This window comes from Falco naumanni, chromosome 13, assembly GCF_017639655.2.
Source record: "Falco naumanni isolate bFalNau1 chromosome 13, bFalNau1.pat, whole genome shotgun sequence".
NCBI lineage: Eukaryota > Metazoa > Chordata > Aves > Falconiformes > Falconidae > Falco > Falco naumanni.
Genome location: NC_054066.1, coordinates 2,785,976 through 2,809,178, shown reverse-complemented (window position 1 = coordinate 2,809,178; position 23,203 = coordinate 2,785,976). Strand labels below are relative to the sequence as shown.

The 23,203-nt window shown below is 51.4% G+C and overlaps 1 protein-coding gene across 1 annotated transcript in view; it reads left to right on the top strand.

Annotated features, from left to right (window-relative positions):
• The window catches only part of EPHB1 (EPH receptor B1), an 85,528-nt gene that overhangs the window by 29,348 nt on the left and 32,977 nt on the right, over window positions 1-23,203 (top strand). The window contains exon 3 of the mRNA XM_040613332.1: window positions 1,577-2,258. Within this exon, the coding sequence (XP_040469266.1) occupies window positions 1,577-2,258 (682 nt within the window). The remainder of the gene's footprint in view (window positions 1-1,576; window positions 2,259-23,203) is intronic.

Sequence of the window (23,203 nt, the reverse complement as noted above, 5' to 3'; positions counted from 1 at the left end):
TTTGCAACACCACCTCCACCCCCTCCCCAAACAAGCAGCAAAGCAGGGGATGCTCAGTGGAAGGAGCTGGTGAAAGAGCCGGCTCCCTGATGGGCACTGTGAATAAAAGGGTAGTGGTCAGGTCCCCAGCCAGGGTGCAGGAGCAGGGGCAGGATGAAGAAGAGGATTCCTGCAGCAAAGACAGCAGAGCAGTGGGCCTGGTGTTCATGCTGGCGGGTGAGCAGTGGAAGAGAGCTTGTTGTCTGGTGTTAATTGGATGACAAGGCTGTAACGCAAAGCCTGGGTAGGAATGGGAAACAATGCCACCTGCCTCGATCGCGGAGGACCTTGCAGGTTTGTCATGTGAAAAGGTGTCTGGTAATGCAAAGGCATTGAATGCATACATGTTGTTCAGGGTAGAGAGAGGTTTTTGCAGTGACATAGGATGAAAAGGGAGGGCACTTGGCTGGATGTGTGAGGTCTTATCGTGGGTTTGGTAAACGTTGATTGCCAACAGCATGCAACCTTGAGCTATGATCTTTGTTTAAACTTAGTGGAGCTGAGTAGGTGGACCTGGAAGCAAATGTCCTGCTGCACTTCTTGGCAGTGTGTAGAGGACCCTGCTTTGAAAAACAAATAAAACCCTGTGTTTTTTAATATCAGGGCTTTGGTTTACAAGGGGGAAGCTTGGGGAGCAGGTAAGGAGTGTGGTTGTTTAATGGAAAATGGAAGAGGGCAAAATCTGTAAGGTTGCAGGGTTGGTCATGGTGCATCAGCTGTTTGGGAAGACTCAAAGGGGCAGGTTGGCATCACTTGTCTGCTTTTGCGCCCCCATGTAAGCACAAACATGTGTGAGTGCTGCTATAGCATCGCTCCTGGAAATTATGCATGATATTCAGAGTGCTGCTTAAAGATTGCCATATGAATAATGCTGTTATGAGGAGACTGTAAACATGGATTAGTTAAAATGAATGGATTATGAGGTTGTAAATCTGTCTGTAGGACTCTAATGCCATCATAGACTACTCGCAGTTTGCCGCTGTCCCTTAATTGAAATTGTAGCCTGGATTATATTAATGCCCTTCTATAAATCGAATTGCAAATCTATATTCTTTCTCTCCACGGCGGTTATGTTTTATTTAGTTAGTTTTCTTTGCCGGGGGAAAATGGTCCCATTGTGCCGAGAGCCTGGGGTCAGGCTTGCTCTCCAGCCCACGTGCTGGCTTGGGCTTTAATGAAGCTGTAGCTTCCTTGCTGCTTTCCCTCCCACCTCTGGGTGCTTGAACCATATTTCTTCCCATTTTTACGTCTGCGAAGGCAGCTGCTGATGTGGAAAGATTTTTTAGCATCAGCTGGGAGCAATGGGGAGAGGCATGCAGGAGCAAGAGGATTTCTTCTGGTTCTAGCCTGCGTGGTGTTTCTGCACGTGCATCACATTGTGTGTCTGTGACCACATTCCTAGTCCCATCTGGGGCTTTGGCACTTTCCTTCCAGCCCTGCCCTGCCCTGTGCAGGGCGAGTGGTACCTCTGTAGCTCATGGGCCACTGCAGGTCCCTCTGCCTCCCCCTCATCACTTTTTTCTTCTTCTTTCTACAGTGGGAAGAAGTCAGTGGCTACGACGAAAACCTCAACACCATCCGTACGTACCAGGTGTGCAACGTCTTCGAGCCCAACCAGAACAACTGGCTCCTCACCACATTCATCAACCGGCGTGGAGCTCACCGCATCTACACCGAGATGCGCTTCACTGTGCGGGACTGCAGCAGCCTCCCCAACGTCCCCGGCTCCTGCAAGGAGACCTTCAACCTCTACTACTACGAGACAGACTCTGTTATTGCCACCAAGAAGTCCGCCTTCTGGACGGAGGCACCCTACCTCAAAGTGGACACTATTGCTGCTGACGAGAGCTTCTCGCAGGTAGACTTTGGTGGCAGGTTGATGAAGGTGAACACAGAAGTGAGAAGTTTCGGGCCTCTGACCCGCAATGGATTTTACCTGGCTTTCCAGGACTACGGGGCTTGTATGTCTCTGCTGTCTGTCAGGGTCTTCTTCAAGAAGTGTCCCAGTGTGGTGCAGAACTTTGCCATCTTCCCAGAGACGATGACAGGAGCGGAGAGCACCTCTCTAGTGACTGCTCGTGGCACCTGCATCCCCAATGCTGAGGAGGTGGATGTGCCCATCAAACTGTACTGCAACGGGGACGGGGAGTGGATGGTCCCCATCGGCCGCTGTACGTGCAAGGCTGGTTACGAGCCGGAGAACAACGTGGCTTGCAAAGGTAAGCTTGGCTTTGGGTAACAAGGCACTTTCACTTTTTATTTTTTTTAAGCTTTGTTTACTGAAGTGTTTGTCCCCAAACAACCTGTTTCGGGCAACATCTGTTGGGAAATTGGCTCTGCTCCATTTGCCTGCCCTGAAGTGGTTTTGCTCTGGGGATCAGGCGGGGATTTGTGAGCAGTGGTCAGCCTGTGGCTTCTTGGTGTGCTCCGGTCAGTGGCCAGACTCGGCGAGCAACATGGCGAGGATGCTGTGCCAGTGCAGCTGCTGCCACAAGCCCGCTGGAAGCTGCCTCTGTGATCTGCTGCCTTCAAAGTGCTGCGCCGGCCGGCGCTTGCTAGCTGAGCTGCTTTCATCTGCCTCGTTATTTCCCCAGCAAAGCTGCGGGAGCTGGGAAGCTGCCGTCGGGCCCGACTGCAGCGAAGCCTCTCTGATTCTCAGTATTAATTGGAATTTTTTTGTTGTTTTTCTGGGTTCCCCCAGCCAAGCCGCCAGCATGCTGCTGCCTGCTGGAGTCCTCTGCAGCACTGCATTATAAATATGGAAATAGTGCTTGCTGCTTTTCATCTCCTTTCGCTGTTCTGGTGAATATTTCCCAAATCCTGTTGGAAGATTCTTTTTTTTTTTTTTCTATTAGCTTTACTCACTGCCGTTTCCTTCTCCTCTCCCAAATTACGGTGTTGCTTTTGTGCGCTGCTTGGAAGGAGGGAAGAGGAGAGGGCATTTTGCATGAGAAGCAAACCCTGTTTCATTGGTGCTTTCCAAATAGCTTCTAGAAGGTGGGCGCTACCAGGTCAGGGAAGGGTTGGGAAGAAGAAGAAGGTCAAAGGCAGGTGTCAGAATGCTGTAGGTGTGGTTTTGGCAGGGGGCAATGGAAAGAGGTCTGACTTGGACCTCTTTTGGTGCAGGTGGCAGCACGTGTAGCACCGGACTTGGCTGTGATGCTCCTTGGGATAGCACCATGGTGTTATTTCTCCTCCTGTAACTCCATATTTATGAAAATGACGAAGCTGGGATTCAAGTTATGGAGCAGCTTGCTTGTTCATTTGCTTTAAACTTGGGAATGTGTGTAAGTTTTTGCCATGAAAAACAACATTCCTGCCTGGCCAAGGTGGGGACAGCAATGCCCTCCTGTGCCAGGGCTCCAACAACTGGGAAGCCGTCATAGTCCTTGCTTTCACATCCAGCAGCATTGCTGGTGGATTCCTTTAAGTTTCATGGTTGAGCCTGAATGTGGTTTTGTTCCCACCAGGAGATGGTCTATTCCTTTGAGGAGCTGAAGTGCTCTGTCGGAGGGAGGGATCTTTGCAAACCGGAGCGTTTCTGGCAAGGCGTTTCTCTGCTATTGAATAAACAAACGGAAAGCACACATGGTTTGATGGCAAAATGACATTTTCTCATAATGGAAAAAGAAATACTAACTTTAGCTAAAGACTAGAATTGGGAAATAATGTCATTTTGCCAGAAATATAGGCAAACAATGATAATGTAAAACTGTTTTTGCTGGTGTTGATCTTCCTATCTGCTGCTGGCCAGGCTGGTGGAGCCACGTGGTGTCTTGAATGCTTCTAACCCCCTGGGAGGAGTGTGTTGCCACCTTCCCAGTGCTCGTAATTTGGGGCAGGACAGAGGATTGAGGACAGCAGGACATGAGAGGCATGGGAACAAACCTGCTCAGGGTGGGCGTTAGACCCTTCATGGCTTTCTTCATTTCCTTTTCTTGTGCAAACCCCAAATGGTCATGATGTGTTCACGCCATCAAAGCTGCACCTGGCAGACCCCTGTACACTGGGAATTTGCTGAGCTTTCTGTGCTGCAGTGCCCATCTTCAGCTGTGCTCCCACTCCTCGGCCGCGCTGGTGCTGAAGGAGAAACCCCTCGTGCTGGCTGAGGGTGGGCTGTGCAGAGCTCCTGGAGAGCGTTTTGCCTTTGCACGGGGAGCACGCTTTGCATTTGGCTTCCTTGAGGAGAAGATTCAGGATTGTCGCAGGTCTACGCGGGTAGAAATGTTTATGGATTGACCGGCAGCATTTGGGGTCCTGAAAGTGGGTGCAGACCAAGCAGGTGGTTACATGTCATCAAGCATGTGTGTGATGATGGGACCGTGGTTTTTTGATGATTCTGTGGGTGCTGTTGGGCACTGGTATGATGCTGTCTCTGGAGCAGAGCTCTGATAACTCCCCTCTCCCAGTCCTGTGAGAGTATTTCTCAGGTCCCATGTCAGGAGGCTGGCCGAAAGGCTGGGATTGTACGTGGGACCTGCGCATTTGAAGGTCCTGCTCAATGTTAGCGAGGAACTGAAACCCAATAAACCCGTTGGCCCCTCCTGGAAGTTCACCAAAACCAGCACCAGGGCTTACTAGGACTGTTGGAAAATTAACTGTGTTTGAGTAAAAATCTGCTCTTTGGTTGGACTCTGGCTTTGTGGTAGCTCCTGTGCACCCTTTGGCCATCAAACTTCTCCCTGGATCCCCATGGACTGTGGAGATGGTGGGGGAAGACTGAGCCCACTGCAGCCCTTCCCGAAGGTCAGCAGGCAGGAGGTGCACATCACAAGGTTTAGAACTAATAATTTGTTTGTTTTCTATTTGTCTTTTTGTTCTCAAAGGGGTTGTATTCCCCTGCCTCATTCACCCACTGGGTTTGCCTCGCAGGGATGCTGCCAGGATCGCACCCTGGCTCCTGGGAGGCACAAGCTCCTGACATATGCTCAAAGCCTTCATCAACCTGAAATGAGCCACTTAAAAAGCCTGGGGGAATTGTCACCAAGGAAAAAAAAAATCCCTCGATATTTTAAGGTTGAGAAAATGGGCTTAATTCCTTAGCGGTGGGGAAAAAATAGGGTTGAATTGTTTAGCTCCCCCAGCCCTCTCTTATCCCTCCCACCCCCTGGGATAGAGGCTGTGCCTATCAAGGGGCTATTAGACTGGAGCAGTTTCGTGCTGACAGCAGAGCTTGAGGCCGCTGAGGGATTTATTAATACCAGCTTTTATCGGCACTTAGCCGCTCACGAAATGCACAGGCAGAGCACAATCTTCATTGGGGCTATTTTGAGTCCTGAGGAGATTATCGTTGTGTTGTAGGGTCAGAGTGATGGGGGGTCGTTGCCACTACAACACTGAGATGGGGGTGGGAGGGGAGGAGAGTTTCTTTATTGATCTGCTCCGTTATTTGTTTCTGTTCTGGGCTGGTTGGGGTTTGGCACAGGCATCCTGGCTGGTGCGAAGCCGTGTTGCTCTCAGCTGGGTGATGGCACACCATACCCAAAACCCCAGTGGACTGCCTACCCCCATCCTCTTCAGCACCTTGTGCCCATGAGAGCTGTGGGTCAATGTGAAATGGAGGCTGTTATTGAATCCAAAATGAATAATTCATTTAGTGCGATAGCCCACGCTCCATTCGGGTTGATATTAAATCCATTTGTCTTGCTTTGCCCCATCCCTCCGCCTTGCTTTATGGCTTTCTTGCGTGGTCAAGGTGCAATGCATCATCGTGCTGGGGAGGAGGTGGGAGGAAAAGTGGGAGCGGGGATTGCTCTGAGGCCAGGGAAATCGTTCAAAACCTTGGATGAGCATGCTGGGTGGATTTTGCATCTTCTCCTTGAGGAAGATTATTAAACCCTTTCTCTGCTGGTGTTTGAAACCTAATGAAGGCAAGGTAACTCCTCAGTAGAATGATGGCTGTCGTGGGTGTCTCAGCTTTTATCCCTTTTGACTTTGAGGATTGGGCACTGTATTTTTGTCTGCTGGAATCACGCTGATTTTCTCTCTCACCTCCCTACTACCAGGTGGTAACTCAGTTGCACGGAGAACCTGGCAAAGTAAAAAGTCTGGATCTAAATCAGCTTTGTGTCGAATTTCTACTTTGTATTTATAAACCCAGGGGGAAGGGGCAAGAGAGTGGTCCAGCTGCTCCCTGGGCTTTTCCGTTTTTGCCTCCTGGCAAATTCCTGTTGTGAGTGGTCAGAAGCCTCCAAGTTGCCACAGCTTGGGATAATGAACTAACCTGCTTGCTCGCAACAGCTGGAAATCTGAGCTAGCAGGGGTGGCAAAGTGAAAAAAACCCACAAAAAACCAATGCAGAAAATAAGAACAAAGCTGGGCTGTGATGCCTGTGAAGCAGAGGCCTCTCCTTGAGCATCCTTGCTCCCAGGCATCCCTGGCTCTCCACACAGCAGCCGGTCCCCTACCCCATCGATATCCAGATCCCTCAGCCCTTCTTCGGCTGCAGACTGATGTGCCAGGCTGTGTCGAGCCTTTGCCAGAGCCGTGTGTGGGTTTATTCTGATTTTCTTCATCCCTTTAGTTTGTCTTCTTTCTCCATTTGTCCTTCCCTCCTGCCTTGTGCCTGGAGGGCTGGATTTGGGAAAGGGGTAGGGGGGAGACATGTCCCACCAGTTGAACGTCAAGGAGTGAGCAGCCCCATGCCGGTCCCCCTGTTATTCTCCGCTCCTGCTGAGCAGCCCTGGTGGTAATTATTGATTTCTTCCATTTATCCATCACAGAAGACTGGAAACAATAGTATAGCATGGGAATTATAAAATCTTTTTTTAATATAATAATTACAAACATTTTATAATTAGTAGTAGAATAATTCGCTAACATTTAAAACAAGGGAAACGTCAGGTTTTCCCAATCAAATTGTGGCTTGTGCTGAGGACTGGATCTTCTTGGTCTTTCTGGCTGTGCCTTTGCCTGCCTTTTTGCTGTGCTCTTGTCCAACCTGGTACCCCTGGAGTGTGTTGGGGCACCCAGGAGAGGTTTTCTGGGGTGATGAAGGTGATGTTGGTTTTGTCCCATGGGTAAATGCCAGCAAGGGAGGCTGTGGGCTGCCTTGCCATGTTGTGGGGACCCTGCTCTCCTGTGCCTTGGGATGCACCTGTCCCAGGGTGCTGCAGCTCTGTGCTGCCCTAGTGCCTGGGTCAAGGTGTTCATGCGAAACATCACAGGGGCTGCAGAACAGCCCTTTTTTGCTTATAGGGTGGTTTTAGTTTTCTTTTTCCCTGCTGCTGGTCTGTGTGCTTCCCCATGGCTGGGAAGCATCTCCTTTCCAGCCGACCCCACCGCCTCTCGGCTCCCTACCACATCCTCTCCAGCGTCTCGTTCCAACTTGCCTGGCCCACTGTGATCTCTTTTTGAACACTTTCTCCTCTAAAACAGGAGGTGAAAACCAAGAGGGAAAAACGAAGTGCTTGCCCTGCCCATCTTTCCTTCCATCTGCCCGTGGATGTGGTTTAGTGGAGCCCCAGCTTCCCGACTTGCTTGGGAAGTGCATTCCTCTCCTCATCCCTGCTTTGGTGGCTGGGGGCATTGTACTGGCTGATGGCCATGGTAGCTGGTGGAGGGGTGCTCTGGCATCTGCAGGGTGCAATGGCACGATGGCATCTTGCCCCATCCCATGGCAAGGCATGTGACAGGGCTGGCAGCATCCCAGAGCGGGGTGGGTACATCAAGGGCTGGGGTGCCTGCAGAGACCCCCACCCGCAATCTTAAATAAGGCTTAAAAGCCATCAGTGTTTTCTCAAGTTCTTTCCTGGGGACCAGGACAAGGTCAACCTGTTTGTTTCAAAACCTTTTTGTCTCTGCACCTGTGGACACACGGTTGATGCACTGGTGGGATGTCTGCCTGGCAGCTCGGATGCAAGGGAGCCTTCTGTGGCTGCAGCTGATGCTCACGATGCTTTAGGTGGTTTTTCAGGGAAAATGTTCTTCTGTGGGTTTGGAAGTAGGATTTCAAGCTTTTTTCCTGTTTAGCATCTCACGGAGGGGTGGCTGGGCAGTGTGCTGGCATGGCGGGGCTGCAGCGGGTCTCCTCCTCCCCTGCGCCTCTGCTCCCCTGAGGCTTGGGCGCCTGGGAGACAGTAACCATCAAACAAGCTGGTTTTAGACTGAAGTGAGAGCGTCTGCACAACTGGGGCACCTTCCACCCCTAACGGCAGTGGAGATGACTGTGGGGTGTTTTATTATGGATTTAGCCCAGCCACAAGCCTCTGACTGCTCAAAATGGGTTTGCTTTTTATTCCTCCCCCCCAATATCAAGTTTCCTGCCTCCTCTGCCATCCTGCGTCAGCCCAAGCCGCTCTCCCTGGCTAGGCTGTGCTGGGAGTGCAGCAATCCCAGCGCTTTCCATATCCAGGCAGTGATGCCTGGGGACGGAGGGATGCTCCCCTTTGTTGCGGGGGCTTTGCGTTCTCCTGGCAGCGATCTCCCTGCTTCCACCGCTGGGTGGAACAGGCAGCCCAGTTTTACCACAGCCACGCTGCCGCGGAGAAGCATTTGAATCACTGCACCTCAAAAAAAAAAAAAAAAAAAAAAAAAAAGGTTTGTTTTTTCTTAAATTATGCCTTAATGAAGGGCATCCATTAACCTCCGTAATAATTTTGCAAGGAAAATGTGCAGGAAAACCATGTTACATTTTTTTTCTAATGAGTGTGATGGCTTTTAATGGAAGTCTTAATTAGACATTATTAGCCAAAATGGTCCTCTGGTGGATTCAGGCCCTTTTCTTTCCCCCTGGCGCAGGGATGTGGAAGGACCGTGTGTCCTGGTGGCTGCTGCGGGCGAGGAGGCTCAGGCACTGCAGCTGCTGCTCTCTGTCTCAGTCCCCAAATCCTGAGCAGGGTCTCAGTCATCCCTGTGATCCAGACCACTGCAAAAGAGAAACGAAGGAGAAACCTGGAAAATACCCCGGCAAAGGCATGAGTGGAGGCCAGGTGAGCATCACAGGTCTGGGCTGCCCTTGCCCACCTGTAGCTGCACGTGGCCTTGGAGGATTAGGGAACAGCCCGAGTTGTGATGTGGGGCTTTATTTTTCTGCATATCACTTGTTTTTCCTCCTTAAATTGTACCATGGGCCATTTATGTATTTCCCCTCTCTATAATGAGAACTTTTGAGTGTTACATTGATTCCAGTTTTCAACGAGCAACTAAAAAAACCCCTTAATTTCCCCACTGCCATCCCCCCAGGGTCTCTTCATGTGCCTGTTTACAAATGGTGTGTAAACCTGCTTCCAAACGTTTGGCTTGTTAATGGTGTGTCTAGGCAGCTTTCTGTGGTAGCTGAAGTGCTTGGGGAAACCGATCTTGTTTGGGGATATCGGGGTGCAGAGCTCCGTGTGTGCTTCCAGGGGCTGCCATGAGCACGGATCCATGAGCATCCCTGTGGCGGTGGGGCTGCAAAACCCACCCGGCTTTCATAACCTCACTCGCTCACACCAGCCCAGGAGACCCGGCTCTCACCCCGCCACCATCGTGTCCAAGGCCCTTTGCACTCAGCCAGAGCAGGGATTGTTCTCTCGGACAATGGGAGAGCCGTGAGGAAGCGCAGGATCCGGCCCGCGTCCGGCACCCGCATTGTTTCCACCCTTGTTTGCAAATGGCCAACACCTGGCAAAGTGGTGACTCAGCCTGGGGAGTTTTAAAGCCTTTCTATAACTTTTTTTTTTTTTAAGTAGTCATGAGAGAGTTCTTTTGGGAACAGACTCTGGCTGGCGCCGTTTTGCTGCAGTTTGCTTGCCAAGGGATTGAGATCTCCCATGTTCGGGACTGTGTGGCACTGTACAGCTTGTAGCAAGCTCTTTGGGAGCCAGCATCTCTCCCAGCAGGCTAGCAATAATAATTTTTTTTTTAAAAAAAAAATCGGGTTTTTTTACCTCCAGCTTGCTAATAATAATAATTAATAAAATAAAAAAGAAGGGTTTTTTACCCTAGCTGGCTAATAATAATTGTCATTACTATTATTTTAAAATTAGATATTTTTTTTCCCCAGCTGGATAGTAATAATAATAAAAGGGATTTTTTTTACTCCCAAGCCACAACTCATCAGCACTCCCCTGTGTAGGGCGTTGTTTGGGAGCCATGCCCTGGGGTTGCAGATGGGCTTTGCAGGTCTCCTGCAACCTCTGCTTTGGGGAATGAGCCTTTGCTGCTGATGTTTTAATAAGTGAAAGACCCATCTTGTAAATGCAAGGTATGAAAAAGCCATGGACTAGGTGGAGTGAGGCACGCTGCTGTACCTTGCCCTGCTTTCCCTTGACTTCAGAAGAGTTTTGGATGGGTTGGACTTGCCTGGGGTACTGCGAGTATGTGCAGAGGAAGGATGGGGCCCACCAGCGTGAGGGAAAAATAAAACTAATCAGTGCAGATTTCTGAAGTTTTAATTTTTCTACCCTCTCCAAACCCCCGTGTCTGCTACCTGGGTCGTTCTGCACCCAGACGGTGACAAATGGAGCGGTGCCGTGGGTGTTAGCTCAGAGTGTGTTAAGAGTGGTCATTTGTCACGCCTGGTGTCTTGTATCTCAGAGGATGCGTCGAGAGCAGGAGTGCAGTGATTAAATCAAAGCATTGCTTGCACACTTAAGCAAGGCTTCGGAGGAGTGCTGAGGAGCCCTGGGAAAATCCATCCGTCTTCAACCGGTGCAGCAGACACAGCTAAGAAATGATCCACGCCTTGTCTATCGGAGCATCAAACCAGACTAAATATGCAGTTGTGGGTGCCTCGAATTAAGATGTGCAAACCCACATGAGGAGGGAATTGATGTTCCTCCACTCCGGGCTCCCAGGGGAGCCTCACCCAGTGAGCAGCAGCCGAGAAAATTTAATTAACGGCATGGGGTGGAACTGCATTGCTTAGTTTTCATGTTAATCCCAGGGCTCACCTGCTTCTGTATTTATTGTATGAAAAAGGCTTTCAGGGGGGAGAGGGTTGTGCGTAGGAGCTGGCCACCTTGGTGCTGCTGGTGTGGCTGCATCCCACGTGGTCATTACTGACCTCCTGGCAGCAGCATCCCCGTGAGCACAGAGCGATGCCTGGGTTAACGCTGTCCTTGGCTTGTCTCATCTCTTCCTCCCCAGGGCCCCTCCAGGATGATGCCATTGATGGCAGAGCTTTGCCGGGCAAGAGTTGCAAAGCCTGGGGCACAGGGCTGTGTGCCACGCCAGAGGCAGAGGACTCTGACCTCAGGCCTGGTTTCTGGGCTTTGCTGTCTAAAAGTCCTCCGTAAAAGCAGAGGCATCCTGGGGGAACCGATATACAAAGGTAATTAGGTAATTTTCTTAAAAAAAAAAAAAAAAAAAGGTAATTTCCACCCTAGCTCAACCAGCTTTTCTCTGCTGGGTCTGCAGCCCAGAGGGTAAATTGCCTGTGAGGTAAGACTTGATACCAACTTACTTTGATCCAATTTTTAAATCTTTTTAACTATATTGTAGTACATATTTGCATCCAGGTGTGATGTCACTGAGGTGCTTAAAATCAATTCCTCAAGAAACCTGCCCTGGACGTAGCTGTGGGATGTGTTGATGCATGCTGGCATGCGTGTCCCCTCCATGGTGCAGAGGGAGTCAGTCGCCCTTCTCGGGAGCGGTGATTACTTTGATGCTTGTGGGTTTTGCTCTGTTGCAAAGCAAGGAATCTGTTTGAAAGCTTGAAATGGTTCTGGGCATGGTGAAAATGTTCTCTGGGTGCTGCTGGGGACCGTCATCTGGCGAAACTCCAAATCTCCTGGTTCTGCCATGGGCATCTGTTGCAGCAGCATACTGGGCAAGTGGGGCTGGTGCTCGCAGTGGGATGGCTGTGCTGGGATGAGGGAGGTGGGGTGAGAGATGGAGCTATCACAGACCTCCTGCCTCCACATCCGATCTGCTCGTGAGCTCTCCATCATGTATTATTATTTAAAACAACTTATTCTTAGAGAGCCCAAGGTGCAAATTTTGTTTGGCAGCTAAGAAAAGCTTCTCGAGCTGCCTACGTACAGTAAATCCCTGCAATCTCGGGTGGCTTTGACTTATGTGTAACAGATGTTGAGGATGAAGGAGACTACTTATTTCTGCCTGCCTGTTGCTACCGCCAATGTGGGACACAGGTGGCGGTTTTGGCAGGGAGAAGCTGGCTGTGCTCAGTGATGGGGTTAGTGGGTGTTGTCTCACCCTGCAGCTTGGGGCATCTTTCCTGTCCCCAGTGGTGGCACCAACATGGACAGTGCCAGTGTGTTCGTGCCATTTGCAAAAGGTTCTTGCCCTGGCTGAAAGCTTTTGAGCAAGTTGTGTGCCTCCCGGCTGTGGCATGGGGGTGAGCTGGTGTGGGAAAACCATGGTCATCCTGTCCAACTCCCCTGCTGTGGGCAGAGGCATCTTTCACTAGGTCAGGTTGCTCAAAGCTCTGAACAACTTGACTTTGAGCACTTCCAGGGATGGGCCATCCACAGCTTCTCTGGGCAGCCTGTTCTGGTGCCTCACCACCCTCATCAAAGAAGTTCTTCCTTGGGTCCAGTCTAAACCTATCCTCTTTCAGTTTAAAACCATTCCCCTTGTACTGTCACTACAGGGCTTGGTAAAAAGTCTCTCTCCATCTTTCTTGCAGTCCCCCTTTATATATTGAAAGGCCGCAATAAGGTCTGCCCACAGCCTTCTCTTCGCCAGGCTGAACACCACCAACTCTTTCAGCCTGAGGGGGGTTCCAGCCCCCTGACCATTTTCATGGCCTTCCTCTGGACCTGCTCAAACAAGTCCGTGTCTCCTGTGCTGAGGACCCCAGAGCTGGACACAGCACTGCAGGTGGGGTCCACCAGAGCAGAGGGACAGAGCCCCCTCCCTTGACCTGCTGGTCACGCTGCTGGGGATGCAGCCCAGTGAATGTTTGGCTTTCTGGGCAGCGAGTGCACACTGCTGGCTCATGTCCAGTTTGTTGTCTACCAGCCTGCCATGTCCTTCTCCACAGTCCTGCTCTCAATCCATCCATCCCCCAGTCCATACTGATACTGCAGGTCGCACTGACCCAGGTGCAGGACCTTGTACTTGGCAGTGTTGAACTTCAGGAGGTTTGCATGGGGCCCGCTCCTCAAGCCTGTTAAGGTCTCCCTGCATGGCATCCCTTCCCTCCAGCAAATCAACTGCTCCACTCAGCTTGCTGTCATCTGCAAACATGCCGAGGGTGAACTCGATCCCAGTGTCTCTGTCACTAATGAAAGTATTGAATAGTAGTGATCCTAGTACGTACCCTTGAGGAGCACCACTTGCTTCTGGTTTCCCCTTGGACATAGAGCTGTTGGAATGCCACCTGCTCCCGTTCCATCTCTCTTGATGAGCTGCAGAGAATGACCTTCCATAGCTTTCCACTGTTGTGCTTCAGCCTGGAAACTGCTTTGAGATGCTCCGCTCTGTCCAGCAATGCTTGCAACCAAAGGTGACCTGATGGTAGTTACATTGGAGCCGAGTCACACTGAGTTACTGTAGCGTGTTGTCTGGTTGGAACTCGCCTTTGAACTCCTCACAGACAGGGATCTCGGTCGGTTTGTGCTGCTTGAGCCCCAGCAGCTGCTGAGGTTAGGCTGGCATGCAGGGTCTCCAAAACACCAGCATGTCCACTGGGGGATGAACATCATCTCCACCTCCTCCCTTCGCTCTTGATGCACGGGCCGGACTCTGCCCTTGGGACTGAGCATCTTTTGCAATATGGTGTTGTGCAGGGAGGAGAGGGTGGAAATTGAGCACTGGCTAAATTTGCCATTGGTGGGCATGATCCTGTGGGAGAACCTCAGAGGGTGAGGGACATGGAAGGAGATCCAACTGTTTTGTCTTCCTGGCAGCCCCTTCTCCTCTGCCCTGGTGCTGCAGCGATGTGCTGCCCAAGGAGCCCATCTGTGATTTTTGCTTTTTCATCTTTCCTCACTTCCTATTTCTATCTGGTAGTGGAGGCCAAGTGCCATGAGAAAGCCATTTTTTCAAGGTATTTCTTTTGTGGTGAGCCTGTTGGCTGTCGTGGTGCCTGGTGGCAGCTGGGCTCAGCTGCTTAGGGGTTGGGATGCTCCTGAGACCAGCTCTTCTGCCAGCTGGAAGTGGGTTCGGGAGGAGTTTTTAACTCTGCTGTATGTGGAGGGAGGGGAATTGGGAAGGAAAGTCAGAATTTCCATGGTCTCCTGTGCTTTCCCATGCTGTTATATTGCGGGTGTTGGAAAGTCGGGAGGCACTGGGATGAAGACAGTGAGGTGGGGACTCAGCCAGCAGCTTACTGGGAAAAGGTGCTTGGAAGTGCACTGTTTGGGCAGGGAAAATCTTAAGAATAGAGCAGAGAGGGAGAAGATGGGCAGGAAAAAATAAATAAATGGAAGAGAGATAGGTAAAACTTTCAGAAATTGCTTTTTAGGCATTTTCTGGCTCCAGGAGATCAGGGCTGATAAGAGCAGCTCAGCAGGAGCAAGGCAAGTCAATGGCAGTGGCCACCGTTTAACTGCCTACGGGGGGAAAGGAGGTGTTATTAAAAGAGAGAAAAACCGCTCAAAATATCTATGTGGATATTTTGTATATAGAAATAATAGTAAATTGCACCCGACTGCAGGAAATATGGCTTGCTGCCGAAAATGCCACCCCCAGGGGTGGAAAGGGAGCACTTAGCTCCTGCCTGCGTGGGATGGTGGAGGCAGTTTCCCAGGGCCATGTGTGGGCCAGCAGATGTGAAGGCAGGAGAGGACAGTGCCTCTGGTGCCCGCGTTGGTGCCGCGTTCCCCTCTCCTCTCTGCGGCTGGGTAGGAAGGCGCCTTTGCTCTGAGGAATAGTAATTATGGCTCGTTCTGCTATAAATATTCATAGGGGAGCTCTCTTAATTACTTTTCTAATTAATTCCATGCATGGGGCTCTTGGGGTGGATGAAGGATGTGGGAGAGCACTTTGGTGGGACATCCTCCCCCTTGCCGAATCCACGCCTCCATGCCAAGTCCATCCCTGGGCACTGTCCTGAAGCAGTTAGCAGACCTGCAGTCCCCAGGACTCGTCTCTGCCAGGATGGGGTGGGTGTGGGGTGTCCTACTTCATGATGGGGCATGCCATCACCCCAGTGCAACCCAAGGCGTGATGTCCTCCAGTGCTGCGGCACAGACACAAGGGAAGCCATGTGTCTGTGTGTCCCTCTGCGCTGGCAGCACGAGCCTGGCCCCGTGGCTGAAGCTATCCCCCAGCCCAGGTTGTCAACACTAATGAGGAACTACTTCAGATGTAATTAATAAGCTCTTGATGTTCTCTAGATCGAGGGGATACTGTGTGGTGTGAGCTGGCAAAGGAGGAAAAGGTGCTTAATTAGTTCCTGTTAGGAACAGGAGATGTTTGCTTCCCAGCCAGGAGTGGTTTGTGCTTTCGGGAGCCCAGGGACAATGCTGCCCTGATTTCCCAGTCAGAAATGGGGCTGGAGCTACATCAAGTTCCCCAAATCCCCAGATTTGGGCTCTTCTGGTTGCAAAGCAAAGATGCATCATTTTTAGGGGGCTTCTGCCTGCAGCCAGCACCTCTGTACCTGGGGGAAGAGCTACTCTCTGAGATCCACCATGAGTTTTCATGGCAACTCACTTTCCTGCTCATTAGGTGGCTCGATATCTCACACAGGCATTGAGGGGTGAATGCGATGTGCTGGGTTAAGTGGTACATGACAGTATTGGCTCTTCTGTACAGCTTCCAGTCCATGTCCATTGACTCGTGGAGTCTCACATTGCTGCAGTTCATAGGGGAAATAATCTCGCTCTGTGATTCCTGTATCAAGCCCGGTGCCTGTCCTGGGAGTAGAGCATCTTCTGGGGCTTGTGTTTTTGGGGCATGAGTCCTGGCCTCAATCTTGATTCTGCCCAGTTGTTTGCTCCAAATGCATCCGGAGGTTCATTGCAGGTGATGTTGCAGTGCTGGGGATGCTTCTGCTCACTGGGACTGGTCCTGGTGGTCCTCTCTCTGGCTCGTGCTTGGCCTGATTGACCAGAACCGGTGTGATCTGGTGCACATCAGCATCACCAGGGTGGCACATGAGCATCGCTTCGATGCCTTCGTAGCACCTTAAGCTCAGCCTTAGGTTTATCGCCCTCATTAAAACCAAGTGTGCCCCAGGTTGCGAGGGTTTCCTGAAACCCAGATAACCACAGACAGGGCACCCAGCTGTCATAGACCACCCTGTTTCTTAAAGATGGGTGAAATGGTGGGGCTGGGGGTGCTGGAGGTCAGGTGGGAGCAGCCTCTGCCTGGGCAGACCTTGGCTTTCCTGCCCTGCCGCTGGAGCCCCAGTGCTTCCCCTGGCTGCTCCGCTCCTGGTGCTGTCTGGCTCCCCAGTATCATGCCCATCCTGCTCGCCCTTTCTCTCCTTAAATTGTTTTTCATTGCTGGCATAGGGTGGATTTCTTGGCATCCTCCCCACCCCTTAGCTCTGGTTTTAATGTACAGCAGAAATGTAAATGTTCATCTAGTGCTGGTTGGGGCGGAGAAGCCCAGGAGTAGGGGTCTGGACACCACTGTCTTTACTGGTAAATCAGTCTCCCCTTTCCTTATGTCACACCCACAGGGAGAACTGCGTGGTGGTATTTAATTTGCAACTACTAGTCAGATAGCTCCTGGCCCTGCTGCCCATGAGGGTTTGGGGCAGTGATGGCAAACCTAGCCCTGTCCTGCTGGCAGATTTGATGGCCTCAGCTGAGGGAAGAGCCAGTGGCAGGCTGCAGCTGCTAAATATGTGTCTAAAGCAGAGTATAAGGAGGTTAAATAACCTCAAATCATTGCAGAGAACTTCATTCCCCCTTCATTTGTTGACTCAGAATAATAAGCTCAGGCAGCATTAGGATGGTGAGGAGCATCCGGTGCCAATCACCGCCGTGGCCATGCGGCTGTAAACCTCTCTGCATATGTGGATGAATTGTCTAGGATTTGATGAAATTATGTAGCGTTTGATCATGAAAGTGTGTGCTCAGAGAGGCAGTGCCAGCCTCATCCTTCCATGCAATGCCTCCCTCCTGTTCTTCATAGCAGTGCTTTAATTCCCAAAGGGGAAGAGCTGAAACACTGGGGACAAATGGAAATGGGGCTTGGGAGTCTCCACGAGCTGCACCACATGCCTGCCAGCCATGTTTCACCCTGATTTCATGTGGAAAAGTGCTGGAGCTGAAGGTCAGGCATCGTTATTTCAACGGCTCTTTTATGGAGAGGAAGGGAAGCTGCTAGTCATGGGGGAGCGGCAGGGTGAGACCAGGCACCTCGGCCTGATGCAGAGTGGAAGCTACAGCGAAGCAAAACCCAAGTGGGAGAAAAGTGTTTTGCAAAAGTGACCTTGAGAAGTGTTGGGTATTTTTTCCCCCGTTGACTGTTTTGGAGAGTGAAGCAAGTTTCCCTGCTCTGTGGCGAGCTGGCAGCCCTGCGGCACCGTCTGCCCAGGGCATACGTGCTCTCCCCTTTCTCATCCAACAAATGGATCGGGGACAGATTTTGTCTTTAGACCTTCAAAATCTTCCCAACCATGAAAAAGAGGGAAAGTCAAGCCCAGAGTGGTGATTGAATGGGCAAGTGTGAACCTCTTGGGTAGATGGGTGCTGCAGGGCATGTGGGAGCCAAAACCGGCTGCTTCCGTGCCCTGCTCTAGGCTTAAGCTCATTGTTTAGGGTCATGGTAAACAGTTGGTGTTGAAGCTCTTCTGCATCCAGAGACCCTTAATTTCCCCAAGCCTGCCTTTCTGGAGGAGAAACACTTCTCCTGGGTGAGCATTGGCTGCATTGTGTGCAGCCGAGTGCGTGAGGCTCGGTTTGTGAGCATCTTGGCCCATGCCAGGGAAGCAAATCCTTGGTTGATGAGGAATGGGATTTTTGGGAGAGGTGAACGCAGATGCACCCACAGCCTGTTGCCTCTAATTAGCCTCGCACAGCTACCTACCCTGCAAGTGCCTTTGAAATCCTGCCCTGCTTCGATTCATTTCTCATCTGTGAAAAGAGGAGCAGAAAAAAAACCCAACCCTGAGAAACAAAAAAACACAATGAATTTTACGTTTCCTCCACATACACCATGGTGGGCTGGGCTCAGAAGCTGCTGACTTTAATTTACATGTGTCCCAAGGCAGATCTAAACCCATTCCTCCAGAGGTGAAGGGCTGCTTTAATTAACTGGCTGCACCATGAGGAGCCGGAGCCTCTTCCCTCCGCGTGTCGGGGAGGGATGCAGCCCATTGCCTGCAGGATGTGAACCCAGATGCTGGGAAGCTCATGTTTATCTCATGAGTTGCTGCCTATACAGCACTGAAATTTGGAAATGCAACGCAGTGAGGCGGGTGCTGTTTGTAATTAGGTTGGGCGAGTGCTTGGCCCTGAGGTAGGAGCAGCTCTGGGTGATTTGAAATGGTGAGAATTTGTGCCTTTGGTGGCAAAAATAGTGAAGTTTGCACCAAAGTGAGGTTTTATCCATCCCTGGGACAAGGTTCCACTGGGGTGTCCTGTCCCCAAGATGCTGCAGTTTCAGGCATTGCTTGGGGGCTCATGCTGAGCTCCCTCTCTGGAGGAGCAAGCATCCATCCATTTGTCTGAGGATGTTTTGGAGACAGGGATGCTTGGACTTCCCTGTTTCTCTGTCTGGGTCGCACTCCTTGCCCTGTCCCAAGGACTGGATGTAGGAAAGGAAATTTGGCGGCTGACAGGGTGTTTCAGGGCCGGGTTTGATCCCCATCTTCCTTCTTGGCATAGTCAGGAGGGCAGGATGTGTGCGATGGGTACCCTCCTGCCCCTCCTCGCTAGAGCATGGCATTGCTCCAAATACAGAAACCTCTCTAGATTAATTTGCTGATGCCTCGTGCAGGATGGTGCGGCAGTACACCCGCCAGCATTGCTGACTGCCTGCTGAGCTCGCTGTGGCTGTGCCAGGGCTGAGGCACTCAGGAGAAGCACTTGGCTTGATATAAAAGGGAATCAGATCATTAAAAAGTAGAAATGGGTGGAAAACCCCCCACAAAACACCCCCCCACCCCCCTCCCCAACGGAGATGCGGGAGGGAAGGGATGATGGGAGAGCATCAGCATCAGATAGGGATGCAATTAAACCTCTGGCAACAGGCACCCACTCCCTGCCTGGATGTTTGCAGGGAGGGAAACGAGGGAGATGAAAGCAGGGTGGGAAGGCAGCCCCCTTGTTGCCCTTTGAAGATGGGGAGATGGCAGCCCCTGCTGGGGAGCGGCAGCGTAGTAGGTGACAGCTTGCCTGATTTCTGTTTTTTCCCCCAAACTGCGGTTTGCATCCCTGGTGTCATCATCACATCAAAGGCAGCGAAACCCAAAAGCATCGGTTGTGTTACAGCCCGTGGTGACACTGGGGCTCTGCAGCCTGGGGTGTGTGGCCCCAGGGGACATGGTGCCACCAGCTGCGTGCTGCCAGCCTAGGAGGGTGAGCTGGAGCCGAAGCAGCAGCTGCCCGGGAAACCCGTGCCGCCTGCTGGAGTGCCTACCCCTGTAATCACAATGTCCTCTAAATGTTGTTTTTCCATAGCACACAATTTTGTGTGGGTGTTTATTTGCCTGGATGGTGCCTTGCAGCTGAAAGCATCCAGGAGGGCTTCCTAGCCTGTGCGCAGGCTGCATGTGGAGGCAGCGGGACATGGAGGAGAGCTGCCTGGCCGCTAAAATATCCATAATTGGGGTTAATCGCTTTGAAGACTGAAAAAGTAATGGGGCTTTTTTTTTTTACTACTTTTTTTGGGGGCGTGCTTAAAATATAAATACATTTTGTGTTGAAGGTGTCTGTGAAATGTTTTTAGTGAGCATTTTTTTTTTTTTTTTTTAATTTTTGGTTTCGTTGAAACATTGTGAGCCTCATGCAGAAAGTGTTTGGTTTAGGAGCCAGTTTTTTTTTCTTAATGAAAAATTGTCATTTGCAGAAAATGGGGAAATGGCCTTGAATCTTTTTCCAGTGGGCTGTAAGTGCAATGAGCTGTAGTTGCTCCTTTGTTCATGGCCTGAGGTGTTCTCAAACCCAACAGGGCACCTTCCCTGCTGCCCATCTCCGGGGGGTGCTGGTAGTGCCAGCCACGTGTCTTTTCGGAGCCAGGCTGGATCATCCAGGCTCTTTAGTGCCTTTGCATGTGGCAGTCCTGTCTGTGCCTCCAGCTTGCCTGAGGGCATCACCTTCTGCAGTACTGCTACTTCTAACCCATCTTTTCATTGCCCGCTGTGCTGGTGTGACCACAGCTGTGCTTAAAAACACTGGTTTCCTCTGCAAAGACATTGGACCCAAAAAGGAACCCAGAAGAAGCAGGATTTGGGGAATACCTGGCAAATGCGGTTAGCTTTGCCCCAGCAGGGATGTCAGGGGCATGGGAGTGATGAGATGACACAGACTGGGTTTGCTGTGGGTGAAGGGAGCTGTGGCGGGGTGCCAGTGAGGGCCGGGGGAAAGAAGTGGGCTTGCAGAATCATGAGCTGAAGCCTGTAATTCTTTGCAGAAGCACTTATTTTAAAACCTGGTAAGGAAAAATGCCACTCGATGTCCCCAGGGAGCTTTAGCACAAGTTAATATAGAGATGTCTGCTTTTTCTTTTCCTTTCTTTCTTTCTTTCTTGTTCCTCTCTCTCTCTTTTTTTTTTTTTTTTTTTTTTGACTAAAGCTTCCCTGAGAGAGTAATTAAAAAGTGGAAGTTCCAGGTGCTAACCAAGAGGATTTAGTTTGAAGATTGAAACGCTTGCATTCCCCCATGCTTGCACATGTTCCGCAGAGCGTCTGGTCTGCTGATGATGGTTTGCCTTGGGCAGGAGCAGGGGTGGATGAGCAGAGAGATCCTGCTTACCTCCGGCTCTTTCTGGAACCACTGGCACACGAAATACAAGGATGCAGGATACATGCTGTTAAGACAGGAGAGTTTTCAGCAGCAAAAAGCCTCGCAGCGCTGTTGCGTGCCACTACTGCTTCAGTAATTCATCCTGCCCTGTGCAAGCTGCAGAGTGAGGAGGGAGGCAGCGTTGGGGGTGCAGGTCTGTGGTGCCTTCACTGGGTTTTTTGCCCCGTGTGCGATGTGGGTGCATTCCCACCCCAAGCCTTTGAGGGGGTAAGGGGGGCACCTCTGGCTCCATCCAGCCCTGTGGGGTGCTGTAAATCAGCTGCCACCCCTGCCGTCACCCCCTGGGCACGAGGGCAACTTCTCTCTACTTTCCCCCCCATTCAAACCTCCCAGAGATGACATCTTGCTTCAAGAAGCCTGCGTTAAAGCAGCCCCCCAACGATGCTCCCTCCTACCCCAAATGCCTGCATCGGCCCTGGGAAAGGGGTCCTGCTGGCAAATTCCTGGCCCTGGCTGCCCGGGATGTGCGACATCCCTGGTGTGCAGGCAGGACGGCCGATCTGCAGGTGGCATTGGCTTACGGGGCGGTTGAGCGCTGAAGCCGTGGAGTGGCACAGCCGAGCTTCATGCCTCATCGTTTACAAACACACCCCATGTGCTTAAACGTGAGGAAATGGGTAGTTAAGCACATCATTAATCTTATCCAGCCCACATAATCAACAATCAATTAATTCTTCTGTGGGCTGAGGAGCTGCGGCTTGCGCCGCAGCCTGGGCAGCGGCAGAATGAGCCCGTTTCCGCAGGGAGAGCCTCATCCCGCGCTTGGCCGAGGTGCTATTGCGGATCCGGACCTTGCCAGCTCTGGGAAACTTCCTTGCAGCAGCCCTTAAATCAAGGCAAACATTGTGCTTGCTGTTAGCGGGGTGATTTATTGCTCCCTCCTGGCCTTGAGCCCTCTATCTGAGCCTTACACTCGGACTGTGCGTTTACCGTCTGAAGGATTACGGATCCCATGCTGCGCAGGTCTCTAAATCCCGCTGCGGCATTGCAGGGGCTTGGGGGTTTTGGCTTCATCTTCAGTGTGAGGTCCATGGTTCAGCTCCCCCAGGATGACAGGAGACACAAGCAACAGCAAGAGTGGAAGGCTGCAGCCCGTGGCAGCTTTGGGTGGGAGGAGAAGGCATCAGCCTCCCCTGAAACTGTGGGAGACCTTAGGTAAGTGTAGTGCAATTACGGGAGAGAAAAGCTAATTGGTAATAATAATAATTAAGAGCCACATACCTGCAGATTACAGGAATTTATGGATAAGTGACGTGTGGTAAAAGAAACCTGAGGACACTGGGTTGCAGAGTGTTCTTTGTTCAGGTATTTTGACAATGCGTCACTTGGATTAATTGTAATTAAGTATTAACACACCCCTTTACCTGACCCACCAGCATGCCTCTGCTCTTTACACCAAGGTGTGTTCATAGTGCTATGACCCTCTTGTCTTCCTCCCTCCCTCTCCTGCCCCCTTCCATCAAAATACAGGTGGCTGTTCCCTGGTACCACTGCCCTCCCCATCCTGCACCTCTGAAGAGCGCAGCACGTTTCAGGCACGTTTCTGAACGTGCCCTCCAGCTGCAGAGCCTGCCGGTCACCCATTATGTGTCTGGTGGATGCTAAGGCCTCCTGGCAGGAGCGCAGTGCTGCTGGGACACTGCGGGGACGTGCTGGTGGGAAGGGAGAGGGGCAGAATTGGAGATCCACCTCTAAGTCTTGGTGTCCACTTGTGGTCGTGTCTCCTGCCTCGTGCGCCTGGTGTAACTCTGCTTCCTCACGCTGTTGGGGGCGTAGGGCTGTGTGCGTGGCCCAGGGAAGGGTCTGCGGCTGGCTGCCTTCTGCTCTGGCATCCTGAAGTTCCCCCTCAAGCCCTCATGTGCCCCCCCAGTGTCCTGCAATGCATGGTGTGACCCCGCGTGTGGGATGGCTGCCTATCTGCATGAGGTAGTGGGTTATGGCCCTAGGTGCTTCTGTAAGGTGCCATACGTGTGGGATGGCTGCGGTAGGGCGTGGAGGACTCGCAGTCCTCTGGTTGTGGGGATGAGGAAGAGCAGCGTGAGATGGTGGCTGGTCCCTCTGGGATGCCATGTCCCCACTCAGCTGTTAGTGCTGTTGGAAAGAGACGGTTCATTGCAGCCAGTTGTACGCCTCAGGCTGGGGCGAGGGGGGTGGGGAATCCCCTGCATAATAAAATTGTAAAATATTGTTTTGATTTATCCTTTTTTGTCATCTTTTAATATCTGGAAAGACTGTGTGAGCAAGAGGCCTTCATGAGTTTTGAATGACAGGTTAAAGGGCTCCAATAAAGATTAGATGGTCCACTATCTCCCAAGGAAATTGCATCAAAGTGGTTACTCCTGCTTGCC